This window comes from the organism of the source record quoted next, unplaced genomic scaffold (assembly GCF_019419815.1).
Source record: "Pyrus x bretschneideri cultivar Hongxiangsu unplaced genomic scaffold, Pyrus_bretschneideri_v1 Contig7, whole genome shotgun sequence".
NCBI classification, from domain to species: domain Eukaryota; kingdom Viridiplantae; phylum Streptophyta; class Magnoliopsida; order Rosales; family Rosaceae; genus Pyrus; species Pyrus x bretschneideri.
In genome coordinates, this window is record NW_025999809.1 from 4,305,504 (window position 1) to 4,319,818 (window position 14,315).

A 14,315-nucleotide genomic window follows, 5' to 3' on the forward strand; every position below is an offset into this window, starting at 1 on the left:
TAAAGAATCACACACGCACACATTAGCAACTGGAATTTAGTCACGTGATAATTCTCTAGTTAAAACTAAAAGAAGTTTCAAGTTCGAAGTCATATTCTACTATATCTCCAACTATTTTGAAGTAACTTACTTTTAGTTTCAAGTTCGAAGTTATCCTCCTACTATATCTCCAACTATTTTGAAGTAACTTAGGTTGAGGGTCTAAGATAGTAATGATAACTTTACCTCCCAAATCTCCCCACCTTTGTCCAATTTCAAATAGGGTTCATGTTTTTTTTTTTTTTTATGCAAGCGATATTGTGTGTGAAGAGTCATTTGCGACCTTGAATACAGAATATGGAGCCAATTCACTTTGTGACATTCAACCTCATATATATGACTTTGCACGTCTTGTATTAGTGGTTTGGACGCTGCAATGGTTGTAATCTGTTTACCTAAGTATTTCTTTGAATATATAAGTGATTGCTTTTAACTAAAAGGACTACAAGTTTTGTTGCAATTTCATGTTTCTATTCTCACTTTGAAGGTTTACAGAAGTGTCTTATGTTACCGTAATAGCGGAAAGCAATTATTTTTATGCACCATGACACGGGTTAGATCTCCACCGATCCCCCTCCCCTTTAGCAACTAACAGTGTTACACTAATGCTATCATTTGTTAAAAAAAAAAACAAAAAACAAAATACAAAAAATAAATAAATAAATAAGGGAAGTGTTATTGGCACTCCAAAAATCTCATTCTACACTCCTTATAAGTGTATTTTTATTTCCTAATATAAAAATTTTAAAATGTAGAATGAGATTTTTGAAGTGCTAATAACAATTCCTAAAATTAAAATTAAAATAAAAGCCCATTTAAACTTGTATGAAGAATTATTGAGTTGGACCAAAACAGCCGGACCTAGCCCATTTGGCCTTTCAACCCATATCTAGTTCGGATCTTGAAAACCTGATTTCGCACCATCCAGCTGCCATTGCCGATCAGTCATCCTACAAAACCCATGGATCCTCCACATGGAAGCAGGCCATCGAGGCCATGCTTACTCCACCATCCCCACCACCACCTCCACCATCATCACCACCACCACCCTTTATTCCTCTGCCCTCTCCATCACCGCCACCACCACCAGGTCCACCACTTTCACCATCTCCGCACCAATTTTGCGTCTTTTCCGCAAAACCCAGAACCCCCAGCTGCCGCCGCTACTCCTTTCCCAACCCATTTGAATTCAGAACCTTCTGAGCTCAAAGAAGCGTACTACGACGATCCTACCGCTCAGTAAGTAGCTTCAGCCTCTTTGCTTTAAGGTCAAAGCACGATTTTGGTCCTTCTGGTTTCAGTTAATTGTGATGAATGCATTTGGCGTTTTTACACCTTAAGAAACTCCAATTTAGGTTCACACGTTTGGTCACAAGCTTTTTGAACATTTACTTTTGATTTTAGTTTTGTTTCACGTTTTGAGCTTCGGCAGTTCAAGAATTTGATTTTTCATCGTCTTGTTAACAGGACATTGCCGGAGTACGGTGAGATCGATGATGGTGGGTTGGAAGAGGAAGAGGATGACGAGCCGGTTTTCGTCTTAACAGACGAGTGGAAGGAGTTTTTTGCAAAATCCGAAGCTAAGAGAAAACTGGGTACTCTCTTCTCTCTCTCTGCTCTACCCTCTCACTTCCCTTGCATCTCGTGAACACCGACTTCTATGATATGACTCTGTGCTTGATGCGTGTAATTACAGAGAAGCAGCAGGCCAAGAAGAAGGGAAAAGCTAGACAGAGTCAAGAGTGATACGAATTCATACGTTGCCTTCGGTTACGAGTCTGTAACTTGTGAGTGGTTTGTTTTTTTTTTTTTTTTGGTAATATTGGCAGTGATGAAACGTTGGAAGTAATTTCTGTAGAAAAATGTATCAATCACGCCGGAGAAAACCCTAATGCGGCTCAAAACGTTCATCGAAATGTTGGAAATGTTAGATCGACTAATGCACTCAACTTCTTGAAAACCCATAATAAGAATCTTACATGATAGGTTACTTACAACTGAGTCTTTCTGATTTATACAACATTATTGCACTTCGAGGAGGGTGAAACATCCATTGATAGAGTTTTTCATACATCGACCGGCGATGGTTTCTCAGTAGCGTTAGCCTTCTCCGGCCATCTATGATTTGTAGGGAAGCTTATTGAGAGCAGAATTAAACCTCTCATCCAGGATCGTTTGGTGGTTTTCGTAGAAATCTAGTATCTCCATTGATATGTTTTTCACCTGTCAAAATATGTGTTATAATTAATTCCCAGGGTACAAACAGAAAGAAAGCGCTACACTTACTTGTTATTACCAACTCTGGAGTATGGTGATACACTAAATGCAGACGCAAGAACTCTATTCGGTCAGAGAAACTTGATTTATAAACAGATCCCTCAAGAGTAAGATGATATGCTAAATGCAGAAACAAATAATCTTTTACCACGTTATACAATAATCTACAAGTGACATTGCCGGTGCGCATGCTGGACCAAACGCAACTATATTTTTTCCCCAGTTTCAAGCCATTTGTACAGAAGTTCCCGATCAATGCTCCAAATATCAAGTAACAAAGGCCAGGAGGGTTTTACTTTTAACAAATGCATAGCCAGACGTTGTAAACGAAATCAGCATTTGCAATCCAATGACGAACCCAAGTAGGGTTGCGCCTTAAACAGACAAAAGGTCTTTTTACGTTTTTATAGATAATCATAAGGAAACGATGCAGAAACATCAGGAAGACTCACCACATTCATGTCCACACGGAGCTCTTCAAACCATGCTGTGGTATCTTTATCTCTAAGCACGCTAGCGATGTATATGCAAGCTAAAGCAATCAGGTGTGGAGGATGTACAAGTGCAAGGTCCATCTTGTACGTGTCATTTACAACTCCCCTATGTATATCAAAAATGTCAAGGTTACCTCACGTTTAAGTTATAGAGAGCTCGAGAATGTATAAATACAAATACTCATTTATCAGAAACACCAGAGGCATTTCTGTATTAAAACACCTTGACAACAAGCAGTGCCCTAGAGACACAAACCCCTAATAACAAAGTTACGAGTTCCAGGTTTCTGAAGATGATGTATAAATAAATAAATAGCCGCTAAGTAAACATTCAGATACGTATAACAATGTGCGAAAACAAACCACTTGGGAGATTGGGCACTTACCAAGTTAACTGAGTCATGCTTATATCGCTTAAGCCTGCATCCTGAAGCAACCTGGAAAGAAATGGAGTGAAATTGTTTTAAAGTAATAATGGAGGGACGAAAGAGAAAATTACTGTACTTAGAGCGTTATCAAGGGGGAACTAAGTGGATAAAGAGATATTCATCTCTGCAATCATCCGTTCATCAACACTGACAGAAAAAGTACTTACTGAGACAATGAGCGATACGGATGGTATACAACTAGATAATAGTTGAGAGCTTCTAAAATCTTCATTTCCATTTCAAGTATGTCTTTGATCTCATATCTATACTTATCATCGGTATCTGTAAAAGAAATGTTTCAGATTGTCCGTCAGTGCTTCAATAATAAAGAGTGGTGCTATCCACACACCCACATTTACTTACCACATACCCTTTGTTAATTTTTTCCCTTTGGTCCTTCTTCAATTCATTCGATCCGACGGCCGGAAATTAAGAGGGTGTGTGGGAGGTAAAAGAGGTGTGCAGATGGCACCACCCATAATAAATAGAACGACAACAAGTAAATCATAACAAAAATTGGAGAAAGGAATCTATTGTTTTCAGCAACCAATACTTACAAAACTTTTTTATGTAAAATACTAGAAGTTTAGCTTGCACTGTGCTTTCTTCTGCTTTTGATGCCAGGTACAGGCAGGTTGGAGCTACAAGACGTGGATCATACTCAGACATACTCTTCCTGAAGCAATAACGAGAAAAATCACATCTAAAATTCAAAGTCCTGCAACGATAGACTGCTAAACGGCAAGCCCAAAGAAGGGAATGTCAACACTAACTGTATAGTGAATTGAGACAAAGTTACGTTGTGAACCCATAATACAACACATAGGAACAAAGCAACCATAATAGAATAAAGATAGAACATCCATATGCATGCATAAATTGCACTGAACTTTTTGGGGGAATAAGTACTAGAAATTTGATAATAAGCAGGGTGAACTATATGCAGATGAAAACAAACAAACAACAGGCACGTAAAATCATGATTGACAATCAATAAGTCGAGGATATGCCTAGGTTAGTAGTTATTGTGATAATCAGTTCAGAGGCAAAAAAATGTAGCTTAGCTAAAGAAATGAGAAACTTAACAGATATGAACTCAATTATGAAAGGAAGGATTTGGGGGTTAAGTTTAGCAGTCTCAGGACTATCAGAAGAGAACAACCACAAATAAGGAATAAACCATGCTAGTGACTGAGCATTTCTCCTACAATAAGATAATTAGTTAACGTACTTGGTGTACACTCGTCTCATATACGTAACTGCGGTAGCTACAACCCTGAAAACAGTAAATAAGAAATCAGATAGATAGGCAGAAGTGAATTAAGAATTTTCCTGAACATAAAGTAGATGAGGAAATTAGCCCGACCTTTGTCTAACTTTTACATGTTGGGCCAATTTTGATATATCTGAAAAAAAGGAAAAGGAAAAAGAGCAAAAAATGAATAATTCATAGTAAAGCAGATATGAAAAACATAGTGAGCGATCAGCAGTATTATGCATGCGTATGTGAGCAACATACATTAATCTTGCAGCAGAAGCTCTATGGCGGAGAGTCCCATCGCATCAAAAGAACCATATGACAAACATTTTAAGGAAATCGCTTCAAGAAAGAAAACACAAGCCAAGAACACCAACGCAACATATGACAACTTCTAAGGGAAATTACTCTAGTAGAGCAACACACACACCACCATGTGACAGAAGAACAATTTTTTTCTTCTATTGTTTGAATTGAGGTAAAAAAGTCCAATGGTAGATTGCATTTCATCATTTAAGAATTCTCGATGAATCCTGTTAAAAGTGACGGTCTTTCCAAACATTAACCAGACAATAATTCCCAATTAAGCACGTCCGGAAATCCATAGTACTATTCCGAATTCCTTCTATCATCATGAAACTAGAATCTGTAAATTTAACCACTCAGACGATTTAAGTAGCTCTGTTCATCCCAACGCTTTGAATACCTATAGCTGAAATATTAAATTTTAAATCTTTTGTATCGATTAGTATGCGAAATTCAAATGCAGCTGCCGAGTCATATCTAATGAAGTTCATAAATGGAAGGGCATAAGAAGCTCAAACGAAACCAAGAAAGTTCAACAGAAACATAACAATTCAGCATCCACCACAAATTAATTCAACAAATAACAAAAACCCAAGCTGGAAAACACATTCAAAATCCTCAAAAAACAAGTAAAACAAAAACCCAGTTCATACAAATCAAAAACACAACATGGAGAGAGAGAGAGAGAGGAAATACAGTTAGCCATTTGCATCTTTATGAGCTTGAAATCTTCAAGAGTTATGCCCTTCTCTCTATCAAGCGGGGATACGACATCCACGTCTTCCTGATCCAAAAGCTGTTTGCTGCGTGAAACAAAAAACAGAACCACATGATCAAAACCTACGAAAATCAAAGCAAACAACAAAAGACAGAAACATGGGAAACAATTTCGGGTTCGAAAAGAGCATACTAGTGGGACGAAGTCCAAAAATTGGCAGCCATGTTTTCTTTCCTGGGAGATTTCCAAGTGTCTGAGTTCCCCCAATCGTCAATTACTTCGTCGTTCAGACCTTCAGATTCTGTTTTCCGGGAAAGTACAAGTTGGACTTTGGATTGAGCCCATTTCATTGATCATGGGCCTTGCCACCCATCTCGTTGACAAATAATTATCTGTCGAACCCTTTAATTTGGGTTTAAATTTTCACTTCAAAGCTTGACTCGCCTGACTAATTTTTCTGTGCTTCGTATTGTTATGTGGTGTTTGGAATTTTGAATATCTATTTTTTCGTATTGTTATAATATGTATATCTTTTTTTTCGTAATGTTATAATATGTATATCTTTTTTTTCGTCATACACATCAGATTTTTGAAAAACTAAATCATATCAGATTTTTATTCGTCATACACATCAAATTTGAAGAATTGTACCATATAAGCTGTTTACTTATTCACATAAATTGGAATAAAAATCAATGTGATTACTAAAATGTCCATATTCTAGTAATTTATTTTATATGCTAATTCTTGTTTATGTATTTATCTTTCGGTGAAATTTTATTTTATTTTAATTTTGTGAGAAAAGTTGTAATTCTTTTTTTTTTTTTTTTGATTTTTTTTTTCTTTTGAGAGAATATAATTTGTATGAGTTCCATCAAATTTTTTTATTTCTCAATATTTAGTAGCACTGGAGTAAATGTCGTTTTCCAAATTCAATTTCACTTTTTTATTCCACTAACTCGTAAATAGATGTGACATAAATGTTGCCCCACTCCGGCACTCCCATCTTCATTTGACTATTGTGAGCATTGTCATTGTCAACTCCTCTGTTTTTCGTTTCTTTACATACAATTATTTATATGTATTAAGGTAGGGTGTGTCACATCCCCGCCCGGGGCGGATCACTTCCCAGACCCGCTCCACCACCGTAGCATGATATTGTCAGCTTTGGGCTTACCATTCCCTCACAATTTTGTTTTTTGAGAACTCACGAGCAACTTCCCAGTGGGTCACCCATCATGGGAGTGCTCTCGCGTGCTACTCGCTTAACTTCAGAATTTCGATAGAACCCGAAGCCAGTGAGCTCCCAAAAGGCCTCGTGCTAGGTAGGGATGGGAATATACATAGAAGGATCACTCCCCTGGGCGATGTGGGATGTTACAATCCACCCCCCTTAGGGGCCCGACGTCCTCGTCGGCACACCACGGCCAGGGTTAGGCTCTGATACCAAATTGTCACATCCCGGCCCAGGGCGGATCACTTCCCGAGGCCGCTCCACCACTGTAGCACGATATTGTCCGCTTTGGGCTTACCATTCTAGTAGATTGTAACATCCCACATCGTCCAGGGGAGTGATCCTTATATGCATATTCCCATCCCTACCTAGCACGAGGCTTTTTGGGAGCTCACTGGCTTCGAGTTCTATCGAAACTCTGAAGTTAAGCGAGTAGCGCGCGAGAGCACTCTCATGATGGGTGACCCACTAGGAAGTTGCTCGTGAGTTCTCAAAAAACAAAACCGTGAGGGAATGGTAAACCCAAAGCGGACAATATCGTGCTACGGTGGTGAAGCAGGCCCGAGAAGTGATCTGCCCCGGACCGGGATGTGACAAGGTGAAAAAGGTATCTTCCACCTAACAAATGGATGTTATTACTTCCTAGTTCCCCCGGTATAAGTACATCCATCTGCAGTTCATCTAAGGTAACGTACTCTAAAAGCTTGAATTCTCTTACCCACTGCTTAAGTCTAAAATCATTCGCAAATTCAATCGTCGGAGAGCCTTTGGCTAGCACACCTCCCCCCCTCCCGGGTTTTAGGCTTGCTTACAGGTGTTTCACTGTTTTGCAGGTTGCTCGGATTTACGCTCAACCATCGTTGACAGAGGTGCACGAATTTGGTTCCAACAATTGGTGCTTTCGTCGAGAGTGAATTCATATTTCTCTCGACCATATCACTTTGCTAGTCAACATGTCGGAAAACTCAGTTAATCACATCAGTTTCACTGCCTCTCAGAGTAGTATCCATTAGGGGTACGATAACGTCGCAGCCATTGACAAGACGTGGGAAAACATCATGGAAATTTGTTTATCTCTAGAAGGTGTTTGATGAAGCTCTCTGGCTAGAGAACCTACCTGACTCACTGACATAAAGGCACACATCAAAAACCTCAAGGAAGCTGTTACTAGCTTCGAAGAATTGGTCGCCCAGAAGATAAAGGTAATTGATTTAACGTCAGAATAATCGTCTCAACGCCCTTTCCCAAAGGGGCATCCCAGAAAATTCTGAAGGCTTCGAGGTCTCCACCCTCTCCAGTGCTTAGAGGAAGAAGCAATGAAGCATCATCTGAGGTAAACTATATATATGGTGAGTAAAAATATCTAGGAATCACCCAGAAAGAAAGAAAGGCAGCTTCCAAGAAACCAAGAATGGTGGCCTACATCAATAAACCACTGGCAATCGATTCCAACATCCTAATGTTCTCAACCAATGATTTAGAAGATGTCTCTTCACTTCATGGCGATGCCCTCGTCGTCAAGGTCCAAATCTCCAACACCTTGGTAAGTCGCATTCTGGTCGACAACAACTTATGAATCAATGTTCCATTCAAGGGTGCCGCCGAAAAGATGGGAATTCTCGACAACATTAACAAAGGGAAAACAACTTTTCATACCACTAATGGGGAACCAATGCAATCCTTGGGAATAGTGAAGTTAGCGGTCAAAATTCTATAATCACTTGGTCACTTTCCACGTAATGGATAGACCGACCCCCCACAACACCATTCTTTGAAGTTGAACATGATTTTTCAAGGCCGAAGTAAGTCTGATCCGAATACCGTTACCTCAGAGGTCGGTCATAGACTCACCAGTTCTGAACGGAGCTGTATCAGACTAAGTAGGGTACCACCATCACTCTACTATAGGGCACTAGGTGGAATCCTACAACTCCGTTGGATGACCATGCTTGTTCTGTAAGACACGAGATCTAATCCAGATATGGACACAATCAAATCCTAAAATTCTTGAAGTTCTTACAATCTAGGAATTTATGTGCACTGCAAGTAATCTCAACTCCTAAGAGGATGCAATATCTACTTCTAGATATCCTCTAGGATTCTATCCTAAAAAGGTCTCTCTCTCACGGTATCAATACACTTACCTAGGGTTCATCTATGGTAACACAATCTAAACACTTGAATTCTCTTGCCCACTGCTTGAATCTAAAATCATTCACTAAGTTGACCGTTGGAGAGCCTTTGGTCTGCAAACCCCCTCTCATAGTCTTAGGCTTGCTTAAGGTTGTTTCACTGTTTTGCAGGTTGCTTGAATTTACGCTTGACCACCACTCACGAAGGTGTGGGGAATTTGGTTCCAGCACTCGGCAATCCTCTGAGCAATAATTCTAGCCACCTTTTGAACAGCAAGCTTCGCAGGCTCAAATTTAGCAATCTCCTTTTTTACCTTTTGGAGAAGTTAAATCAATGACAAGCCTCTTGGCAGTAGGCGAGCCCCCACGGGCAACAGAAGAATTCTTCGACATTTTCTTAACCAACGACACTCGAGAAGGTGACGAAAGTTTCTTCTTTCCACCTCCACTGGCAGCAGGCTTTACCACGGTGATCAAATGAGCAATCGCCTCCTCCTTAATCTGTTAATCTCTTTTCTTGAAGGCAACCCACCTTTCTCCCAACGAAGAGGGTTAAGCAACCAACGCGATTCATGATGCTTAGCAGGGATGCCCAGGCAATGTGCATCTTCTTCATATCTGGCAAAGTCTTTGGAGTTGAGCCAAATTCTGAATCGATCTACACTAGGCAGTCATCTTATTCACCTCTGATCTCGCCTGGGCCCTTGACAGGCGACGACGTGGCAAACGTCCCCTTCAAGTCCCTAGTTGAAAAATCAATGCGATTTTCATTTGGATTCATATGATTCAATGGAAAGTTAAGGTCTTAGAAGGGTTTTCAGCTGGGTTTTTGGGTTCTAATGATTTATTGGAAAATTTCACTTTTGGGTTGAGAGTTCTGAGCTTAATTAAAAGATTTGAAGGAATTATTACAAAATTTTGAATCAATTTTTTCTGAGTTTAAAGGATTTGATTTTCTTTTTTCCAGTTTCCATAAGTAAAAGCTTTGCCCTTTTCGTTAGAGCTCACAAACTTTTGTGTGCATGAACTAATTTTTTTGTTTGAGATTTTTAATTTGGTGAATTTGCATCTGGGTTTTGATCATTAAGCAATGAGGGGCGGTTGATCATTCAGTTTTGATTATTATTTTTTTTTACTTTGGTTTCTAGATGTAGTTAGATTTTGCAAAAAAATTTGTTACATATCATAGGGTTCTTTTTTCCTTTTTATAATTATCATGCTTCTTAGTTTGTTACGCATCAAATCTTTCATTAAATTAGTCCAGCTTAATCTTTGAATTAGTCCAATTCAAAATAATCCGATGCAATAACGTACACTATTTACCTTAGTGAAGTGAACTTGCTCTAAGGATTAGTTCCCTTTCCAAACCTACCACCAGAAGGTTTTCATCGTGAGGTGACTTCCTGGGAGCCCCCAAACAATTATATAATATGTTATCTCCTCTCCAAGCTTCCTGTTCGTAAACGCCCACTTAGCTTGCGAGGGTGTGATAAACCTATTATTCCTACATGTACTCCAGGTCAGCAATCCACATCCCTGCATTTTGAATCACCTAAGTCCCACTCACCAAGTCAAAGTTAGTTTGGATAACTCAAGGACTCTTTACCAAATAGAGAACCCAACGCAGTCCTATCTCTTCTTAGACTCTATCAGTTTATATTTGTAATTTGAATTCACTTGTAATCTATTATACGTTTATATTGTAACATACTTATCTTGTAATCTCTATATAATAAAGGCAAAACCTCACTCATCTTCAATTGAGTTGAGCTTATGCAATCAGTCTTTACAACCCTAGCTTAAATTCTTTCAAGTAAAGTATTGGAATCTTAATCAAGCGAATTATTAGAAATGGTGCATTGAATTTACTTGTAAGGGAATTGGATCTGGCTCGCCTGATGACTGCCTAAAACTCACCATGTGCCCATGAGTCTTCATCGCTACCAGCGATCCTTGAAAACAATATCTATTTGTAAGAATTCGTAGTCCAAAATAAATGTTATATATCAGATAATGTCGAATGCTCTTAACCAACTGAGTTAGAAGTCACTTACGTCAATTTTGGAGTTGGTTAGGCATATATATGCAGCAACATATGAGTAAATCATGACACACTTATGCAGATCATAAGAAAAGTAAAACTTAAACCTCAAACGTATCCTTCCCTACTCCATCATAGACAACATCAACGCCATTGTCGAAAGTTATTTCTTTCACACGAGCGACAAAGTCCTCTTTCTTTCACACAAACGCCATTGTATAATTTGAGTAGGCAGCTACCACCAGAATTGAACTTCTCATTTATTTTTTATCTGGGTAAAAAAATAAAAAAAAAAGGTGAAAAGGAAGGTGATTGGAAATCACTCCCAAAAAGCGAAAAGCATTTGACTGAGGGGTAATTTGTTTGAGATCGTGAAATATTTTTTATATTAATAAATGTTTTGACTCCGGGATTTGAATTTACTCTCAGAAAACATAAAATGACATTTTTACCTTCACATCATCAAACAAGGCTTATTGCTCATACTTCACACAACTATTGGTCTCCAATCGAAGAAGGCAGGTGGTTTAACTGTAGCTGTTAACTATGATTCATGTGGACCTGTTAAGGGAGTAGACTATGTGGGTAGGAACTACTATGTTATCTTGTTTTCTAAATTCGCTTTAGAGACAGACAGTGCACTCTTTCAAGGAACAATTGAAGAGAAAAAAACGTATTGGTGGAAAATTTTTAAATATCTCACAACGGCACGGATCCTATATACGGAGATATCCAAAACTTGCATATTCCTTGTTATTAACATATCGATGAGATCAACAAGGGATAGGGGAGTACATAAAACTCCTTCCATGCCAGCTTCTAAGCACGAGAATGGCTTCTAAGGGAAAGGTGCTTCTTGGAATGCCCGTATGCTCCAGATGAATGGACGAGTAAGAGACCCGTACAAGCACAATCTTTGGTGAAATCTATAGGGTCCCCGTGCGCGGCGTACTTTGAGGTTTGTCTTTCTTGAATACTTTGAAAAGTCAAGGCAGTAGAACTAGCGCCAAAATTTCGGTTGGTCGAATGGATACATATAGACAGGTTGGTTGATCGAGTGGCTCAATTGCCTGTTCTGTGCTCAACCCTAGTTCCTCGACAGCACCTCGAGGTGCATTTAGTTGTCTTACATGAGACTAGGGATATTCCTCACTCTATGGCAGCTCTCGCGCATTCATTCTTCCTGCCCTTCCAGACGTGACACCCCTTATCATTATCATCTACCACCGTTTCTTTCCTCTCGGCTATTCATGCATGAAGATCGTCATATATATACTTGACTTCGGTTACCAGTGCTATAGGTAGGAGTACATTATGGCAGATCAATCACCCGGGTAAACCAACCCTCCTCCAAGAAGAATTGTTTTGGTGACTTATTGTTTTACTTCCTGATCAGTTTGAGTGAATACTTCATTGTGAACTTGGAAGTCTCTCAAGTCTACGTGTTGTGCACCTCAGTTGATATGAATTATGTAGATACTAAAAAAACATATGATTGCTATGTTATCCTTTGAGGGTGTACAATTAAAACACTTATGTGGAGCCAAAAATAATCTCAAAAATCATGGAGGTGACACATGTACTTTTAGCCAAAAAAAAACAAGACTGCCCTTATTAAATGAGCTGGGCATCCCAAGCGCAGCTCAATATCCTAGGACTACTCAGAGCTCCACTGCACGTGGAAAAAGTCGAAGGTACTTAGTGATAGGATTATCCCTAAATCCTATCATATATGCATTCCCAATTTGAAGATAAACCCTATCAAGTAATTATCCCAATTATATTTAATTAGGGATAATTACCTTTAATTTCAAGATATTATTTACACAATATCTTGGGAACATTCTCACCAAAATCAACCCTAATTGCTGGCCAATTCTCGTATAAATACCCAATTTCTCCACAAAAAAATGGTACGCATTTTCTATGCACAGAAAACCTTAAGCACTCACTCTTATCAGAGAGACTAACTTAGGCATTGGAGATCCATTGGCCAAACCCGCCTCCTCCCACTCTTCGTGGACTCATGAGGTTTTTGGTCTTTGATCAAAAGGGTTGATTGTTTTGCAAGAACATTTTCATCAAGATTGAAGACGTTGAAATTTGCATCGACAACTCATGCATGTAATTAATGCACGTAAAGAAATCAAACCTTAACCTAATGAAGCTTTAGCAGCAGCCATAGAAAGTATTGCACTGAGAAGAAGCACACTAAGTCTTCTATTAACTCCTAGCCGTATGACAATGCTCTATGGGAAGCTTTTGTGTCATGTGTTCTAGGGTTTATAGGGACCGATATTTATTAGTGTTCTAAAAAATGCTCTAGGCGCTAAATAGTGGTGCTCCGCCACGATTAACCCAAAATCGTTTACTAAATCGGGAAAGCTATTAGACAGCGAAAGGCGAATGCCTAGGAGGCCTAAACGGATGCTGGGCAGGCTAGACGGAAGTTGGACGGTCTGGGAAAATATGACCGTCTACCCAGAAGCAAGCGGACGCTGGCCAATTTGGGTGCTCTGCACCTCACAGTCTTCTCTCCCCGAGTCTCGTCGTCTCCCTCTCGGTGTGACGATTGTATACGATACGACAGAGAGAGTATGGATCTGCAATTACAAATGTGGTGATATGGCTGACGGTGGCAATGGTTTTTGCAGTAAGCAGCTTAGGGTTTTTTTGGAAAAAATGTGAGTTAATGATTGAGAATCGGGAGGCTGGTACAAGTATCTTGGTGTATTCTTTCATTCTAATAGGAAATATAGAATAATAAATGGATTAGATAGCTTTGGGTTTTTTGTTAGGGTCCATTGTGCCCATCTATAATGGGCTGGACAATTCTATTCAAGGGTGAAACAAGGAATACAAGGCCCAACCTTACATTTTATTAATGAAAAAGGCCCAAAAAAATTTATAGGCTTAGAAAATGATACAAAAGGGCTAAAATTTTACATATTTTCTTACACATCTATTTTTCTTAAAAAAAAACATATTATTCAATGTTTATTTACATATTAGGTAGTAAGTTGAATTAATTTATATGATGGATAACAAAATTACTTAAATCCGCCTAATTTGCCTAGGCCCCCACCTAGGCGCCTAGGCGCTAGGCCTCAGCCTGCCGCTCGACTGGCATCTAGCGTCTTTTAGAACCTTGGTATTGATATAGGCTAAAAGCTAGGGCTTCCATCCATAAAAGAAACCTAAACTTACTTTCTTAGCTTCCAAGTTAAGTATCATAATCATATCCAATTAAGGTTTCCAACAATCCTACTTCCAATATAAAACACCCCATTGATATCTCTAGAGATCAAATCACAATCAATATTATTCTCTAATTATACATTCTTATTACATATATATAAAGGTTGATTTATGTTGGATAAATCCATCA

At 38.9% G+C, this 14,315-nt stretch overlaps 2 protein-coding genes across 2 annotated transcripts; one reads left to right on the forward strand and one right to left on the reverse strand.

The window, feature by feature from the left end:
* Positions 1 to 942: 942 nt before the first annotated feature.
* Positions 943 to 2,036, forward strand: LOC103961403 (transcription factor MafB-like). The gene is made up of 3 exons (XM_009373944.3): positions 943 to 1,278; positions 1,507 to 1,634; positions 1,736 to 2,036. Exons 1-3 carry the CDS (start codon positions 1,001 to 1,003, stop codon positions 1,783 to 1,785), a joined length of 456 nt encoding a protein of 151 aa, XP_009372219.2. The 5' UTR covers positions 943 to 1,000; the 3' UTR covers positions 1,786 to 2,036.
* On the reverse strand, positions 1,956 to 5,875 carry LOC103961402 (cyclin-C1-2). Its single transcript, XM_009373943.3, has 9 exons — positions 5,713 to 5,875; positions 5,499 to 5,605; positions 4,605 to 4,644; positions 4,470 to 4,514; positions 3,796 to 3,914; positions 3,406 to 3,520; positions 3,197 to 3,247; positions 2,769 to 2,916; positions 1,956 to 2,262 (listed from the first exon to the last, which is right to left on the reverse strand). Exons 1-9 carry the CDS (start codon positions 5,868 to 5,870, stop codon positions 2,158 to 2,160), a joined length of 888 nt encoding a protein of 295 aa, XP_009372218.2. The 5' UTR covers positions 5,871 to 5,875; the 3' UTR covers positions 1,956 to 2,157.
* Between the last annotated feature and the right edge of the window lie 8,440 nt (positions 5,876 to 14,315).

Excerpts from the sequence above, each read along its gene's own strand:
- LOC103961402 (XM_009373943.3), bottom strand. The coding sequence starts at position 5,870 with ATGAAATGGGCTCAATCCAAAGTCCAACTTGTACTTTCCCGGAAAACA. Across the intron at positions 3,248-3,405 it reads CCGTATCGCTCATTGTCTCA|GTTGCTTCAGGATGCAGGCT; the intron begins GTAAGTACTTTT and ends ATTTCTTTCCAG. Across the intron at positions 2,263-2,768 it reads TCCGTGTGGACATGAATGTG|GTGAAAAACATATCAATGGA; the intron begins GTGAGTCTTCCT and ends ATATTTTGACAG.
- LOC103961403 (XM_009373944.3), top strand. The coding sequence starts at position 1,001 with ATGGATCCTCCACATGGAAGCAGGCCATCGAGGCCATGCTTACTCCAC. Across the intron at positions 1,279-1,506 it reads TACGACGATCCTACCGCTCA|GACATTGCCGGAGTACGGTG; the intron begins GTAAGTAGCTTC and ends TCTTGTTAACAG. Across the intron at positions 1,635-1,735 it reads CGAAGCTAAGAGAAAACTGG|AGAAGCAGCAGGCCAAGAAG; the intron begins GTACTCTCTTCT and ends GTGTAATTACAG.